This window comes from Ictalurus punctatus, unplaced genomic scaffold, assembly GCF_001660625.3.
Source record: "Ictalurus punctatus breed USDA103 unplaced genomic scaffold, Coco_2.0 Super-Scaffold_100056, whole genome shotgun sequence".
NCBI classification, from domain to species: domain Eukaryota; kingdom Metazoa; phylum Chordata; class Actinopteri; order Siluriformes; family Ictaluridae; genus Ictalurus; species Ictalurus punctatus.
In genome coordinates this window covers 57,040-72,500 of record NW_026521088.1, presented here as the reverse complement: position 1 = coordinate 72,500, position 15,461 = coordinate 57,040, and the positions used below count along the sequence as shown (strand labels likewise).

The 15,461-nt window shown below is 41.0% G+C and overlaps 2 protein-coding genes across 10 annotated transcripts in view; both read right to left on the bottom strand.

Moving 5' to 3' along the window:
* Window positions 1-6,167, bottom strand: part of LOC108261967 (NLR family CARD domain-containing protein 3) — a 32,297-nt gene extending 26,130 nt beyond the window's left edge. For all 9 annotated transcript variants that reach the window (XM_053678845.1, XM_053678849.1, XM_053678846.1 and 6 more), the window contains exons 1-6: window positions 6,063-6,167; window positions 5,782-5,903; window positions 5,186-5,302; window positions 4,722-4,776; window positions 4,283-4,487; window positions 2,231-3,998 (exon numbers count right to left, since the gene is read on the bottom strand). In XM_053678845.1, the coding sequence (XP_053534820.1) occupies window positions 2,231-3,998; window positions 4,283-4,487; window positions 4,722-4,776; window positions 5,186-5,302; window positions 5,782-5,834 (2,198 nt within the window). In that variant the 5' untranslated portion in view covers window positions 5,835-5,903; window positions 6,063-6,167. The remainder of the gene's footprint in view (window positions 1-2,230; window positions 3,999-4,282; window positions 4,488-4,721; window positions 4,777-5,185; window positions 5,303-5,781; window positions 5,904-6,062) is intronic.
* Window positions 6,168-11,833: 5,666 nt separating this feature from the next.
* Window positions 11,834-14,779, bottom strand: LOC124627642 (uncharacterized; the record flags this gene model as incomplete). Its single annotated transcript, XM_047153972.2, has 1 exon — window positions 11,834-14,779. A coding segment is annotated over exon 1 (2,946 nt), but the record flags the coding sequence as incomplete, so codon positions are not given.
* Between the last annotated feature and the right edge of the window lie 682 nt (window positions 14,780-15,461).

The window sequence follows — 15,461 nt, the reverse complement described above, 5'->3', positions numbered from 1 at the left end:
TGGAAGAGAAATGATGAAGTATCAGAACACTGATCACACACACACACACAGCCATAACACACTTACTCTTTACCATGTAACAGAAATGTGAGTGTGTTTCTCTCACACACACAAATCAGAGGACAGGACACCACATCAGCATTATTATTATTATTATTATTATTATTATTATTATTACTACTACTACTACTACTACTATTACTACTATTATTATTATTATTATTATTATTGAAATTAAAACAGAAGGGTTTTTGTTTGAATAATGGAAACCATTTTTAAGGGAAGCACATGTAAACAAAAAAAGTCTGTGTGTGTGTGTGTGTGAGTGAGAGAGTGTGTTAGTGTGAGTGTGTGTGTGAGAGTGAGTGTGTGTGTGAGTGTATGTGAGAGTCTATGTGTGTGCATGCATTATTTGTTTGTTTGTTTGTTTGTTTGTTTATGGTAAATATTCACACATTTTTTGTTAGGGATTAAAGTTATAAACAGGACGTATCCCTTGATCTGCACAGAGGGATTATTATGATGGTTTTGCTAACTGGAAATCCGTCCTCGAGGACAATCCTCTTTCATCCTGTAAACTAATCCCACACCAGATCCAATCTAAAGAGAAAGTCTGATCGGTCCAAACCAAACAAGGTCGGTGTGAAAGTGAAAAAGCACAGAAGAGTTTTAATCAAGTTCTATTGTAAGTGTGTAGTGAGCTAGAAGACGTCTATGTGTTACTGAACATCAGGTGTTTTTCTGCATCTCTGTATGTCCTGTGTAAACGGAGTTAGAAGAACCGTGTGTTTTGTCTAAAGCAGCTTTACTCTGGCAATAAATGAGCAATTAGACATTCACCAGAACTGTGTTTCCAATCAAAGCCCTTTAAGCTTCAATACCAGTGTCACAATAACAGATCAGATTTCCAGGAGGACGTGTACCAGGCTGGGACTAAAGCCAGAAGGTCATTAAGGTATAAGGGGGAAATTTGGGACAGGGTAAAAATTATGGAAGTATAATAGTGCCAAATGTCCTGGCATGTTGAATTACATTACCTGAATAAAAAATCGCTATAACAATACTTGAATTTTTCTGCCCAGCAATTTGTCACAAATCGGATAAAAAACACCACAATATCAGTGCTTGAATTAGTTTCCTCTGCAATTCATCCTCACAAATTCAGGCTGCAAAAAATCTGGGTCTTGCGATAAGTTTTTATTCAGGTTATGTAATTCAACATGCCAGGGCATTTGGCACTATTATACTTCCATTAAAAATCCTGTCCTGATGAAACCTTTCAGAAAATTCAACGCAAGGTGCATACGCTGCAAAAATTACCTTGTCCCAATAAAACCTTTAAGAAAATCCAACTCACAACGCATGCACCACAAATGTAAGGTATCATATAGATATGAATAATTCATGAAGGCGATGGAGATTGGTTTGTTTTTAGAAAGAAGAGGTTAATGCCCCGCCTAGGGATAATTTTACTGCTTCAGAAAAGTATATAAAGACGTGTGTGTGTGTGTGTGTGTGTGTGTGTGTGTGTGTGTGTGTGTGTGTATATAATTCAGACTTTCTGCAGACTGTCTCACTTTGTTGTTTCAATAAAGTTTGATGACCTTTGGCATCTACAAAACCTCTGTCTCTGAAGTGTTTAACTTAGGTTGGAAAGATTGTTTTCCAGGACACTCTCACGTGTCCCTCAGTGCAGATTGGGCAGTGTGATACGCTGATACACATCATAGGACCAGAAAATAGAATAATCAGTCATGTCTATTGATAGATATTTTCCTATATCCTCTATATCACCAATGTCACATGTTGTATTCATATTGTTCCCATGGTGACAGTGTTCTGTTTTTCTTCTTCTCGTTTGTGAAGTTCTGTTCGATGTCACTTTCAAATGAAAGGAGAAAAGAAAAAGTGCCTTTCACTGGTGTTTAGATCACAAAATGATCAGAAAGCAGTGATGAATACATGCAGTTATTCTGTAGAGATCATTTCTTCATCAGTTTTAGAGAAAAGGTAATAAATGGTGATAGGAGGTTTTGTCCACATGGCCCCGCCCTCAGTGCAGACGTAACGTGTTGGTGTAAAAAGTGAAACTCTTCTGTAACGGTACCAGAGGTTTGTTTAAAGATGATTAGAGTAATTATTAACCAGCATTAATCCAAACAGTGCAGTTCAGTGTTACATTAAAATAATAAAACCATGCAGTAATACATTTATAAATAAAAATACTCACTCAGCTCTTCTGGAGGCTTTGACCACTGGCAGCAGCTTCAGAAGACATTCCTCTGATCGGTCATATTTCCTCAAATCGAACTCATCCAGCTCCTGATCTGAGTTCAGTAACACAAACACCAGAGCTGACCACTGAGCAGGAGAGAGTCTGGTTCCCCTGAGACGTCTGTAATCTTCTCTGTTCAGGTAAGTCTGTACTTCCTGCACTAGAGAATGATCATTCAGTTCATTCAGACAGTGGAACAGATTGATGGATTTCTCTGGAGATGGATTCTCCCTGATCTTCTCCTTGATGTACTCGACTGTTTCCTGTTTGCTGTGAGAGCTGCTTCCTGTCTGGGGCATTAAGCCTCGTAAGAGAGTCTGATTGGACTCCAGTGAGAGACCCAGAAGGAAGCGGAGGAACAGGTCCAGGTGTTCATTCTCACTCTGTAAGGCCTTGTCCACTGCACTCATGAGGAGATCAGACATGTCTGACTTGGTGAGAAGATCAGACAGATCAGTGGTTGGTTGTTCTGTTACATTTCTGCTGATGAAGGAGAGAAATGTGTATAAAGCAGCCAGAAACTCCTGAACACTCAGATGTACAAAGCTGAACACCTTCCCCAGGTGAAGCCCAAACTCCTCTCTGAAGATTTGGGTACACACTCCTGAGTACACTGACACTTCTCTCACATCAATGCCACACTCTCTCAGGTCTTCCTCATAGAAGATCAGGTTTCCTTTCTCCAGCTGTTGGAAAGCCAGTTTTCCCAGTGCCAGGATACTCTCTCTGGTCTGCTGAGGATCAGGGTCACATTTCTGATGGTACTTTTGGTCCTTGTGTTTGATCTGAAAGATCAGGAAGTGTGTGAACATTTGAGTCAGAGTCTTGGGGATCTCTCCACGCTCTGCTTCACCCAACATTCTCTCTAGAACAGTGGCTGAGATCCAGCAGAAGACTGGGATGTGACACATAATGTAGAGGCTTCTTGAAGACTTCATGTGTGAGATGATTTTATTGGCCAGGCTCCGATCACTGATCCTCTTCCTGAAGTACTCCTCTTTCTGAGGATCACTGAACCCTCGTACCTCTGTTACCTGGTCTACACACTCAGGAGGGATCTGATTGGCTGCTCCTGGTCGAGAGGTTATCCAGAGGAGAGCAGAGGGAAGCAGATTCCCCTTGATGAGGTTCGTCAGCAGCACATCCACTGAGGCTGACTCTGTCACATCACACAATCTCTCATTCTTCTGGAAATTTAGAGGAAGTCGACACTCATCCAGACCATCAAAGATCAACACCACTTTGTAGGAGTCTATTAATTGTAGTTTTCTCATTTCAGGGAAAAAGTGATGAAGAAGATCCATCAGAGTGAGATGTTCCTGCTTCATCAGATTCAGCTCTCTAAAGGGAAGTGGAAACATGAAGGTGACGTCCTGATTTGCTTTTCCTTCAGTCCAGTCCAGAATGAACTTCTGCACAGAGACTGTTTTTCCAATTCCAGCAACTCCTTTAGTCAGCACTCTTCTGATGGACGTGTCTTTAAAGAGATCATTACATTTGATGGGTGTCTCCTGTGCTGCTGGTCTCCTGGACGCTGTCTCAATCTGTCTCACCTCATGTTCATTATTGACGTCTCCACTCCAACCCTCTGTGATGTAGAGCTCTGTGTAGATCTCATTCAGAAGTGCTGAGCTTCCATGCTGTGAGATTCCTTCATTAATTCTTTTAAACTTCTCTCTCAGGCTGGATTTCAAATTTGTCTCATACACAGGGGCCACAGACTCTAATAAACAAAGCAATAAGATGTTTTAATGTAAAATCACTGAACACAGGATTAAATGTCAAATTCAAATGCTGCTGTTCATTCCTGATTCATGTAGTAAATATTCCTGAAGGAACAGGACCATTGTACAGAGTCACCACAAGCTGGACCACGAACAGAACAGAAAAGCAGCAGATGTACATGATACTAAACTCGAACTTAAAACTAAAAGTGTTCCTATCTAAAACTATTTCCTCTCTCTGAAGTGAACCTGATGGAATAAAGCCATGACTCAGAGCTCTTACTGTTGTGCAGTGTGTTAGCAAGATCTGTGTGGTTCATGTTCTTTAGGACGTGCAGTGTGATCTTCAGCGCTCCCTCTCTGACACTGTGCAGATCCTCCTCATCCTGCACCTCCCTCTCAGTGCATGCTGGGTAATCTGGACTCAGGAGCTTCCTGAACCTCTTCAGCTCATTCTTTATCAGAGTGATGACTTTGTGTTCCAGCTCCTGGTTAGAAACACACAGGAACACATCTAAATATTATAATGTTACACACTGAGAGATGCTTTTATTTTATGAAAAGAATAAAAGTCTCTTTCTATTACCACAGTTACAGCTGAAATTCTGCCTGATTACCCATAATGCTGCTGCACATCAATAAATCTGTAAATTGTCATGATCTTAAATAAAAAACCTGCAACCTGCTCACACACAAGTTACACACATTAAAAAGACACACACCTTGAATATGGAGTCCAACTGATTTCTGCTGAGGTTTGATTTCTTCTGTTGTGGTCTGTGAAGAAATAAAACACATGATGTGATATAGACTGTATGTATTCATAGCTGCACAACACACACTAATACATACAGAGACAGATATTTAACACTATCCTCTTAACACAATACACTGATTTCAGGATTTCTCACTGACACTAACATGTTTATGAATAAAATAGTGATCTAGTCATTAATGTCCAGGTGTAAATGTTGTTGTGTAGCACCACAGACCCTCCAGCTCAGGGACTGCAGGCTGAACTGAACTCTTAAAGCAGTTTTCCTCACTGCCAGTCCGAGAGCTGCAGCACTGCACAGTTTAGTGTTTTACTGCTTCAACACCTGATAAAGATCACGAAGGGCTTCAGAATGAGACCAGTGAGTTTGATCAGGTGGAACACTGCTGTAAAACACCTCACTGTACTGACCTCACATCAGGAGAATTGGCTCTGTCTCTGAAGGTAAATGGATGATCCATTGACTGGTCACTCTTCATGGACACACAGCTGGGTTCTGGTGAGTCTGATCTCTTTCCCTCCATCATTCTAGAATTAAACAGAAATATCAGCAATAATTAATACTCTGCTGTCTCAGCACTGTTACACAATGTGTTCATCATTAAACACCAATAATTCCATCTTTTTAATTCAGCTCCAGTCTGCACACTTATTCAAACAGGAGACACGCCCCATACCTCAGGAGACACGCCCCATACCTCAGGAATTACACTGATGTCAGGTGTCCCAATCACAGATAACTGACTCAACTGGGTCTTAAAGCCTGTAGAGTTCACTGACTCAAAGCTACGCTGCTCTTCTCCTCCACATTACACAGTCCTTTTTACTCTTCTCTCAGTGAATGATTTCTCTAAACTGTACTTATATCAGATCAGTGATATATTCACTGCTATTAAACACCTTAAACCAAAGTCTAGTTCCTCTGTTAACTAGTGAGTGTTTAGAGATACAGATCTGTTCCATGAGACGGTGTGTGTTTATTGCTGGTGAATGGAAAAGTAACTCACCTCTCGTCTCTCTTTAAGTCCTGTTTTCCAGACACACTCATGTTGGAGGTCATGTCTCCTTCTCCAGATTACAGCAGGACACACGTTTACTTCACTCCAACATCGATGTGTTAAATCAAACCCTGTATCAGCACAGAGTTCACTTACAGGAAATAGTCTCTGTATCAAGTCATAAAACAACCTGTGTACATTCAAACTTCAGTACAAACCCACAAAACTCTTCTGCATCTAGTGTACATTCAGTGTGTTTATATATTATAGCTTTAGATGTAGATACTCACTGTGTTTTTACTCCTGAAATGGTGTATTTTCCCCTCCACACAAAATGGAGACTGACTTTCACTTTCACTTCCTAACCGTTTATTCTGCAGAGGGGGAGGGGCAGTGAGTTAGGGTAATAAACACACACACACACACACACACACACACACACAGAGAGATATGGTTTATCATCATACAGCTTTCTGATTCATCGAGCAAAGGCCTGTAAATACTGAAAGTATAAGCCTGAAAACGCTGCAAATACAGAGAACAGAATTAAAAGTCTGGTCAAATCTACATCACACACATTATCATTTCATTACTTTCATTTATTATCTCGTGACTTCATTCAGCTGTGCACAAACAACTGTCAGAGCTATACAAATCTATACAAATATATAAGCTAAAATAAAATAACAGGAGCTAGAAACACTCAGCAGATCATTAGATAAAGAAGCAGAACTCATACACTGAGTAAGTTTACTTAAATATCTGCAGAAATGTATTTTTCTGGTTTTCCCTTAATGAGAGCGAGTATCCTGATATTAGTGAGGATTGGTGTGTAAGTAGTTTTTGTGTGAATAATGAATGTTACTCAGAATAAAAGTGATGATGGAGAGTAAGTTAAACACATTGGTCAGACGAGTAACTAACCCAGTGTTTCCCAATCCAGGTTCTGTCTGATGAGAGCAGGGGTGCGTGTAAAAATCCTTCAAACATTTTCTAAAATGATCAAATGTGTAGAAAACATTTAATATAGATGAGAAACATCTGATGTCTGAAATAATAACACAGACACAGAAATAATAACACACACACACACACACACACACACACACACAACAACAACAACAATAATAATAATAAACTAGACCAGTACATTTACATTTGTTTTCATTTATTTCACAAACAAATATTCTACTCATATATGTACACATTCAAACATTATGCTTTTCTAACAGTGTGTTTACACAAACAAAATAACCCCACACAGTAACACAAACACATGCCCATATTAACCATTGATACGCTTTTCAGACGTATTTCACCCCCCACAAAAAAAAAAACAAAAAAAACAAACAGACTCATTAACATGAACACCTTTGTTGGGGGGCCACTCCCCCACACACCCCTCTCCACCACTGCCCAGACACACAGGAGCTAGATTGACCCACTGATACAATCGATAGGGTTACCCCCCCACCCCGGTCATAAATTAGGCCACTTACAGAAATGTCGGCCTGAGAAGCACAAAGGGCTATAAATCAGCACACACTACTTTGATTGACAGTTTGACAGAAAGTGTGTGTTACTCTTGTTGGAACAAAGTTACTGGTGTGACTCTAATTCTCTTTATTTTTAATGGTCTAGTAAAAGGGGAGTCTGTGCTCCGGCTCCCTATAGTGGCCTGTGTGAATCACTGCCTCTTGTCAAATTTTTATAAAATATTATCTATTAATTTATTAATATCTGTGTGTGTGTGTGTGTGTGTGTGTGTGTGTGTGTGTGTGTGCAGGACTACACAGTGTCTTTGTGTGTTAACAGGAGCTCAGCTATTCTCTCTGAATAAAGAGGAACTTCGCGCTGTTATTCCTGAAGAAGGAGCAAGGGTGTACAGACAAGTTGCCGTACAGAAGGCACTGCTGGAGGTAAACACACATACACAGACACACACACACACACACACACACACACGCTAATGATGTGTATACATGATGAGTGTTTTTTTCTCAGGATGTCAGAAAGGCAACAGAGCTGGAGGCAGTGATGGAGAAACAGAAGATGAAGGTGGATTTCACAGAGCAGAGTGGAACTCATACGCCTCGTACTCTAGCATACTACACCCCCCCCCCCCCCCCCCCCCCCAACACACATGTAGTTTATATATACACATTGATGTACATGGTACGGTGTAATTAAAAAAAAACCCATAACATTTATTTAATGCCTTTATACACACACACACACACACACACACACACACACACACACACACACACACACACGTCTGTGTGATATATTACAGACTATTCCTCACACACTTACACAAATCAACTGCCATTTTATGGTAAAGCTGTCTAAATGTAAATGTTCAATCTTTGACTGTACATTCATAAATTATAATAACTTGTGTGGCATTCTCTGTTATTTTAAATATCTGTGTGTGTGTGTGTGTGTGTGTGTGTGTGTGTGTGTGTGTGTGTGTGTGTGTGTCTGTGTTTCAACATCATTTTACAAAAACACTATTCAATGTTTCATCAAAGAGTCTGCATCTTTTGATCAAAGTTGCATGGCGCGAGACCGTTCAGTGCTTTATAGGTTAATAATAGTATTTTATAATCAGTGTGAGATTTCACTGGGAGACAATGCAGTGTGGATAAGATCGGGGTGATGTGGTCGTATCTTCTGGTTCTAGTTAGGACTCTAGCAGCTGCATTCTGGACTAACTGGAGTTTGTTTATGCTCCTACTGGAACATCCAGACAGTAAGGCGTTACAGTAATCTAGTCTAGAGGTGACGAATGCATGAACTAATATTTCTGCATCATGTAGTGACAGACAACTCCAATACCGAAAAAGTTGGGACAGTATGGAAAATGCTAATAAAACAATGAGGAGTCATTTGTAAACGTACATTGACTTGTATTTAAACAAAAAAGATAAAGACGATGTATTTGATGTTTTACCTAATCAACTGCAAAGTTTCTGGAAGATGAACATTCATTTTGAAATTGATGCTGCAACATGTTCCAAAAAAGTTGGGACAGGGGTCATTTAGGATTAATAGCGATGTGACGAGTTGAAAGAAGAAGGTGATGTGAAACAGGTGAGGTCTAATTATCGTCTAATCATATACATAAGGAGCCTTCAAAAAAGGCCGAGTCCTTCAAGAGTAAGGACGGGTCAAGGCTCACCAATCTGCCAACAGATATGTCAGCAAATAATCCAACACTTTGAGAAGAACATTCCCCAAAGACAAATCGGTAGGATTTTGGTCATTTCACCTTCTACAGTGCACAATATAATTAAAAGATTCAAGGAATCCGGTCAAATCTCGGTGCGTAAAGGGCGAGGCATAAAACCACTTCTGAACCACTTCTAGCAGTTATTAAACCCTTGATTAAAAAACCTGAGCTTGACCCGTCTCAATTGTCCAGCTATAGACCAATATCAAATCTCCCCTTCATCTCTAAGATCTTAGAAAAGGTTGTAGCAAAGCAGTTATGCTCGTACTTAGATAGGAATAACATTCATGAAATATATCAGTCAGGATTTAGACCTCATCATAGCACAGAGACAGCGTTAGTTAAAGTAGTAAATGACCTTCTACTGACCTCTGATCAGGGTTGTGTCTCGCTGCTTGTGTTACTCGACCTTAGTGCAGCTTTTGATACTATAGATCACACTATTCTCCTTGATAGATTAGAAAATGTTGTTGGTATTAAGGGAACAGTCCTCTCCTGACTCAGGTCTTATCTGACCGATCGTTATCAGTTCGTAGATGTAAATGGTGAATTCTCCGTACGTACTGAGGTTAATTTTGGAGTTCCACAGGGTTCTGTTTTAGGCCCACTGCTCTTTACTTTATATATGCTACCCCTAGGTCAAATTATTCGTAAACATGGAATTAGCTTCCACTGTTATGCTGATGATACACAGTTGTGTGTTTCAGCGAAGCCAGAGGACAGACAGAAGCTTAGTAAAGTTGAGGATTGTGTAAAGGACATTAGACGTTGGATGTTAACTAACTTCCTTCTACTTAATTCTGATAAAACAGAAATACTTTTATTAGGCCCACGTGTAGCTAGAAGTATTCTTTCTGATCACATGGTTACTCTGGATGGTCTTTCTGTTTCATCATGTGCAGCAGTTAAAGACCTTGAAGTGATTATTGACTCCAGCCTATCATTTGATGCTCATGTAGATAATATTACTAGGATAGCCTTCTTTCATCTCAGAAATATTTCTAAGATAAGAAATATATTGTCACTACATGATGCGGAAATACTAGTTCATGCATTCGTCACCTATAGATTAGATTATTGTAATGCCATACTGTCTGGATGTTCCAGTCGGAATATAAATAAGCTCCAGTTAGTCCAGAATGCAGCTGCTAGAGTCCTAACTAGAACTAGAAGATACGACCACATCACATCGATATTATCAATACTGCATTGGCTCCCAGTAAAATCTCGCATTAATTATAAAATACTTTTATTAACCTATAAAGCACTAAATGGTCTCGCGCCACAATATCTAAGCGATCTTTTGGTTTTCTATGATCCGCCACGCCTACTTAGATCAAAAGATGCAGGCTATCTGACGGTATCGAATAGTGAAGGCTACAGCAGGGGGAAGAGCTTTCTCTTATAGAGCCCCACAGTTATGCAACAGTCTTGCTATTAGTGTTCGGGACTCAGACACAGTCTCAGTGTTTAAGTCTAAGCTTAAAACATATTTGTTTACTCAAGCCTACCCTGACTAGATTCTGTTCTACTACTTTGCAGTCATAATAATCTTTTTTCTCCCTCTCTCCTTTCGCCGAGCCCCACACGAATTTATGGAGATACTAGAGATGCAGATCCTTTCTGCCTCTGGATGGAGCTCAAATCTTCTTTAATTCCAGACTGCTGGGACTACGGCTGCTCTTAACGCCATACAGACTTCATATAAATCCATAATGAACTTTTTCACAATATCTGTTGTAGCTGCTCCCAAACTTATTCTTCTGGTCAGATTAAAACGTACGCTTCAACTGATGTTTGTCGTTTCTTTAATTGCATTCCTTCACAACTTAAGCGCATTCAATCACCGTCAAACACCATCAAACACCATCAAACACCGTCAAACACCGTCAAACACCATCAAACACCGTCAAACACCGTGAAAAACTGAAATAAAGTGCATAACACATTCTCACATGAGCATATTGTACATAAGCATGTTCTTAAGAGTCCATGAGTATTCATTCATCTTGCTCACATATTAAACTAGCATTAATGGCCCTAGGAAACATTGCGCTATTACATTGCAATACAGACATGAAATGCACAACATCACAAACATGAAATGCACAACATCACAAACATGAAATGCACAACATCACAAACTAACATACCGTGTGCGCCTTCCGACCAGAAATCTAGGAGTTGCTGTAACGCTTTACTGTTTAATTATTCTCTTCTTTAGCATCTAACTCCGTGTACAGCGTAGCACCAACAAACTGCATGCACATTTTGCACTGCTATTAGTTAGGCTAATCACATGACCACAGAAACTTAAATTAAATGCAGCTCACTAGTTTAACCTGTAGGTGTCACTATTTCTGCAACCCTTGTAAAACAAAACTCACATAGGCAAATTACTATTAATATTTACAGTGCATTATTGTAATAATAACATAACAAATAAATACCTTAAAGGCTTAAAGAAAGAAATGACACATACATGCTTTCAGCGACAGCTACACTGCCACCAAAATTACAAAGATTTATGTTAACCATATTCTGAATAAACTGAATAAATCGTGTAATTTTCCTATACATTTAGCAAGTAATTTTTGATACTTGGTTTTGAACAGCTTAGTCTGAAAGTTTAATATTTCCTGTTTAATGTTTTAGGATACTAGTCTATGAATTCTGCTCCACTAGCACCACTAATTTTTGAACTGGACGCTCAAGTGAAGAAAGTTGCGTTATGCGCTCACCTTTCTTTCCTAAATTACTTTGTCCTATTTGAATTTTGACCTTTCGCACAAGACCATCACCATCTGCCCTTGCCTCGACAACTCTGGCTAGCTTCCACTCATTTCTGGGAATATTGTCATCCTTGACAATAACGACATCCCCAACTTGCACATTTCTTCTGGGCACATGCCACTGTTGTCTGAGGCTTATGCTGGCCAGGTATTCCTTGCGCCACCTGCTCCAGAATTGTTCCGAGAGGTACTGCACTCTACGCCACCTCTTCTTGGCATACAAATCTTCCCGGACAAATTTGCCTGGAGGCGCGAGGGGCACAATGGACTTCATTGTGAGCAAATGGTTAGGTGTCAAAGGTTCAACACCTTTAGGATCATTGATTATGTTTGTTGTGAGTGGACGACTGTTAACAATTGACATGGCTTCATAGAAGAATGTCCTCAAAGAGGTGTCATCCAGTCTCCCTTTAGCCTGTGCCAGAATAGAACTCATCACGCTCCTAACCGTCCGTATTTGGCATTCCCAAATGCCTCCCATGTGGCTTGCTTCAGGCACATTCATCAGGAAGTCACATTGCTTTCTTGCAAGGTAAGTTGAAATCCTTTCCTTGTCAAGTTCCATTAGACCTCTCTCCAACTCATTCTTTGCTCCAAGGAAATTAGTACCTTGGTCAGATCGGATTTGTCTTACCGCTCCTCTAATTGCTATGAAGCATCTCAAAACATTCAAAAATGCGTCTGTTGTGAGATCCTCCAACATTTCTAAGTGGATGGCCCTGCAGCTTAGACATGTGAACAACAGACCATACCGCTTGAATTCCTTTCGACCTTGTTTCGTGTTAAATGGCCCGAAACAGTCAATTCCGGTGTACAAGAATGGAGGAGATGGATCTACTCGGTCAACAGGCAAGTCTGCCATTCGCTGTTCTTCAGTCCGTCCACGCACCTTTCTGCAAGTGACACAACTCTTGATGTGCTTGGCCACTACCTTGCTTGCACTTATTATCCAATATCCGCTGGCTCTGAGCTCATTCAAGGTTTGACCTCGGCCTTGGTGCGGAGTCCTTTTGTGACAGTGGTCAAGTATAAGCTGTGTGACAATGCCTTCCTTAGGAAGGATAACTGGATGTTTCAACTCAACTGATGCGGAGGACATTCTCAACCTGCCACCAACCCTGAGCAATCCATTCTGAAAGACAGGGTCAAGTTGATACATCTTGTGAGTTTTTGGTAGCTTTGTGGATTCCTGACTAAACAATTTCAGCTCCTTTTCAAAGGCTTCTCTTTGTGCTGCTCTGATGAGCACAAGAGCGGCTCCTCTTCGTTCCTCTACACTAATGGGTCCAGACCTGTCTTTGTGTGCCAGTCTCTGAATCCGAGCAATAATGTTGAGGGTTGTATTCCAATCTGAGAGTCTTGACAGCCTATGGAGGAAGCTGTCTCTTTCAACAGCATCTGTTTTCAGGACTTTGACCTCTGGGTCACCTACAAGAAGCTCTGGGGATCTTTGGCTAAAAACAATTTCTTGTTCCCATAAGAACTTTGGTCCTCTGAGCCAATTTGATTCTATTAGGTCTGCCACCTTGAGACCCCTAGATGCGTGGTAGGCTGGATTCTGGCTTGTTTCGACGTATAACCACTGACTAGGATCAGTAGTGTCTCTTATTTTCTGGACGCGATTTGCTACAAAAACATGAAAGCGTCGGGCGTCATTCTTGATGTACCCGAGCACCACCTGTGAATCAGTCCAGAAAAACTCCTGGTCTATCTTCAGCTCCAGCTCTTCTCTAAGGACACTACTCATAGCGGCAGAGACTGTAGCTGCAGTGAGCTCAAGGCGTGGAATGCTGACCACCCTTGTGGGTGCCACTCTGGCCTTACCCATGACTAATGCACAATGTACTTGTTCATCAGCAACAATCCTGATATAAGAACATTGCCCATAGCCATTGTTGCTGGCATCTGAAAAATGATGCAGCTCAATTTTTCGTATTGTGCTGAGGTGATCAGGAATGAAGCATCTTGGTATTTGAATTTTCTCAAGATTTTCCAGGTCATGGAGCCATGTTTCCCACTTTGGCTTCAGTTCAAGGGGAACATGTTCATCCCATCCTACACCTCGTTTGCACATCTCTTGCAGCACTCTTTTCCCAGTCAAGATGTAGGGAGAGAGAAATCCTAATGGGTCGTATACACTAGCTACCGTTGATAGGATTCCTCGCCGGGTGGCTGCCTTTTCATTGAGGACGACATTGAATGAGAACGCATCCGTCTCTATGCTCCACTTCACTCCCAGCACACTCTGCATTGGAAGCTCGCTGTAGTTCAGGTCCACATCCTTCACTGCACTTGCCCGTTCACTCTCTGGAATTGCATCCAAAACCTTTCTGTTGTTAGAGACAAATTTGTGTAAGCGCAGCTGTCCTTTACTAAAGACTTCCCGTGCTTCATTCACAAGCTGGTTGGCTCTTTGAACTGAATCGACACTGATAAGCCCATCATCCACATAGAAATTTTTCCGGATGAAGACTGCAGCCAATGGGTAATCATTCTCATATTTGCTGGTGAGGTATTTCATGCCATAGTTAGCACATCCAGGCGATGATGCCGCTCCAAATATGTGAACTCGCATCCGGTATTCTTTGGGCTCTCTTGCGGTGTTCCCATTTTCCCACCACAGGAACCTCAAGAAATCCCGGTCTTCTGGGGTTACGTGGAAGCGGTGAAACATTTTCTCAACATCGCAATTAATCGCGATCTGATGCTGGCGAAATCTACACAGCACTCCAGTCAGAGTATTTGTTAGATCAGGTCCTGTGAGGAGGTGGTCATTCAGAGAGGTGCCTTCACATTTGGCAGAGCAGTCAAATACGACCCTAATCTTCTCAGGCTTCCTAGGATGATACACCCCATGGTGCGGAATGTACCATGTGTTGCCTTCCTTTGTGGTGGCATTTGTTTCTTCTGCATCACCATCTCTAAAGACATTGTCCATGAATTTGATATAATCTTCCTTGTACTTTGGACTCTTTTCCATTTTTCCTTTTAAATGTTTCAATCTGACTGTAGCCAGCTGCTTGTTATTTGGAAGCTGAGGACGCTTTCTAAATGGTAGAGGCATCTCCAGATGTCCCTCTTCGTTATATTGAATTTTCCCATTCAAGAGATGCAGAAATTGAATGTCATCTTGGGATATTGTCCTTTCTCTTGGATTTGTGTCAAGAAAATCTCTCTCTAATGCTTTGATCACAGAGGCAGGTGTGATAGGTGGAAGTTCTTTCACAGAGATACGATGGCAGAACCCTTCGCCATCCCTTATGTCAGTGCAAGGCATTTTGGCTCCAACTATACTCCAGCCTAAATCTGTCTTGACTGCATAAGGTTCATACTCTTCCCCTGATATCACTGCTTTTGGTTTCAGAGCCCGTGCACAGTCATAGCCAATCAGAAGTCCTGCAGGACAGTTCAACAGATCTGGCATCTCTTCGGCTATGCTCAGAAGGTGAGTCCACCCTGCTGCTGTTTCACGAGTGGGAATGCTATTCTTCTCTAGTGGGATGTATTCTTGAGTGTATGCTGGAGGTAGCTCAATGTACTCTTGTAAATTGTACCCTCTCACCTTCAGTCCAACAACTCTGTGACAATTCAGTATTGAACTCTTGTCAGTCATTGTTGACAACTTCAGTTTGACAGGTTCTGTGTGCGCTTGAATTTTTCCA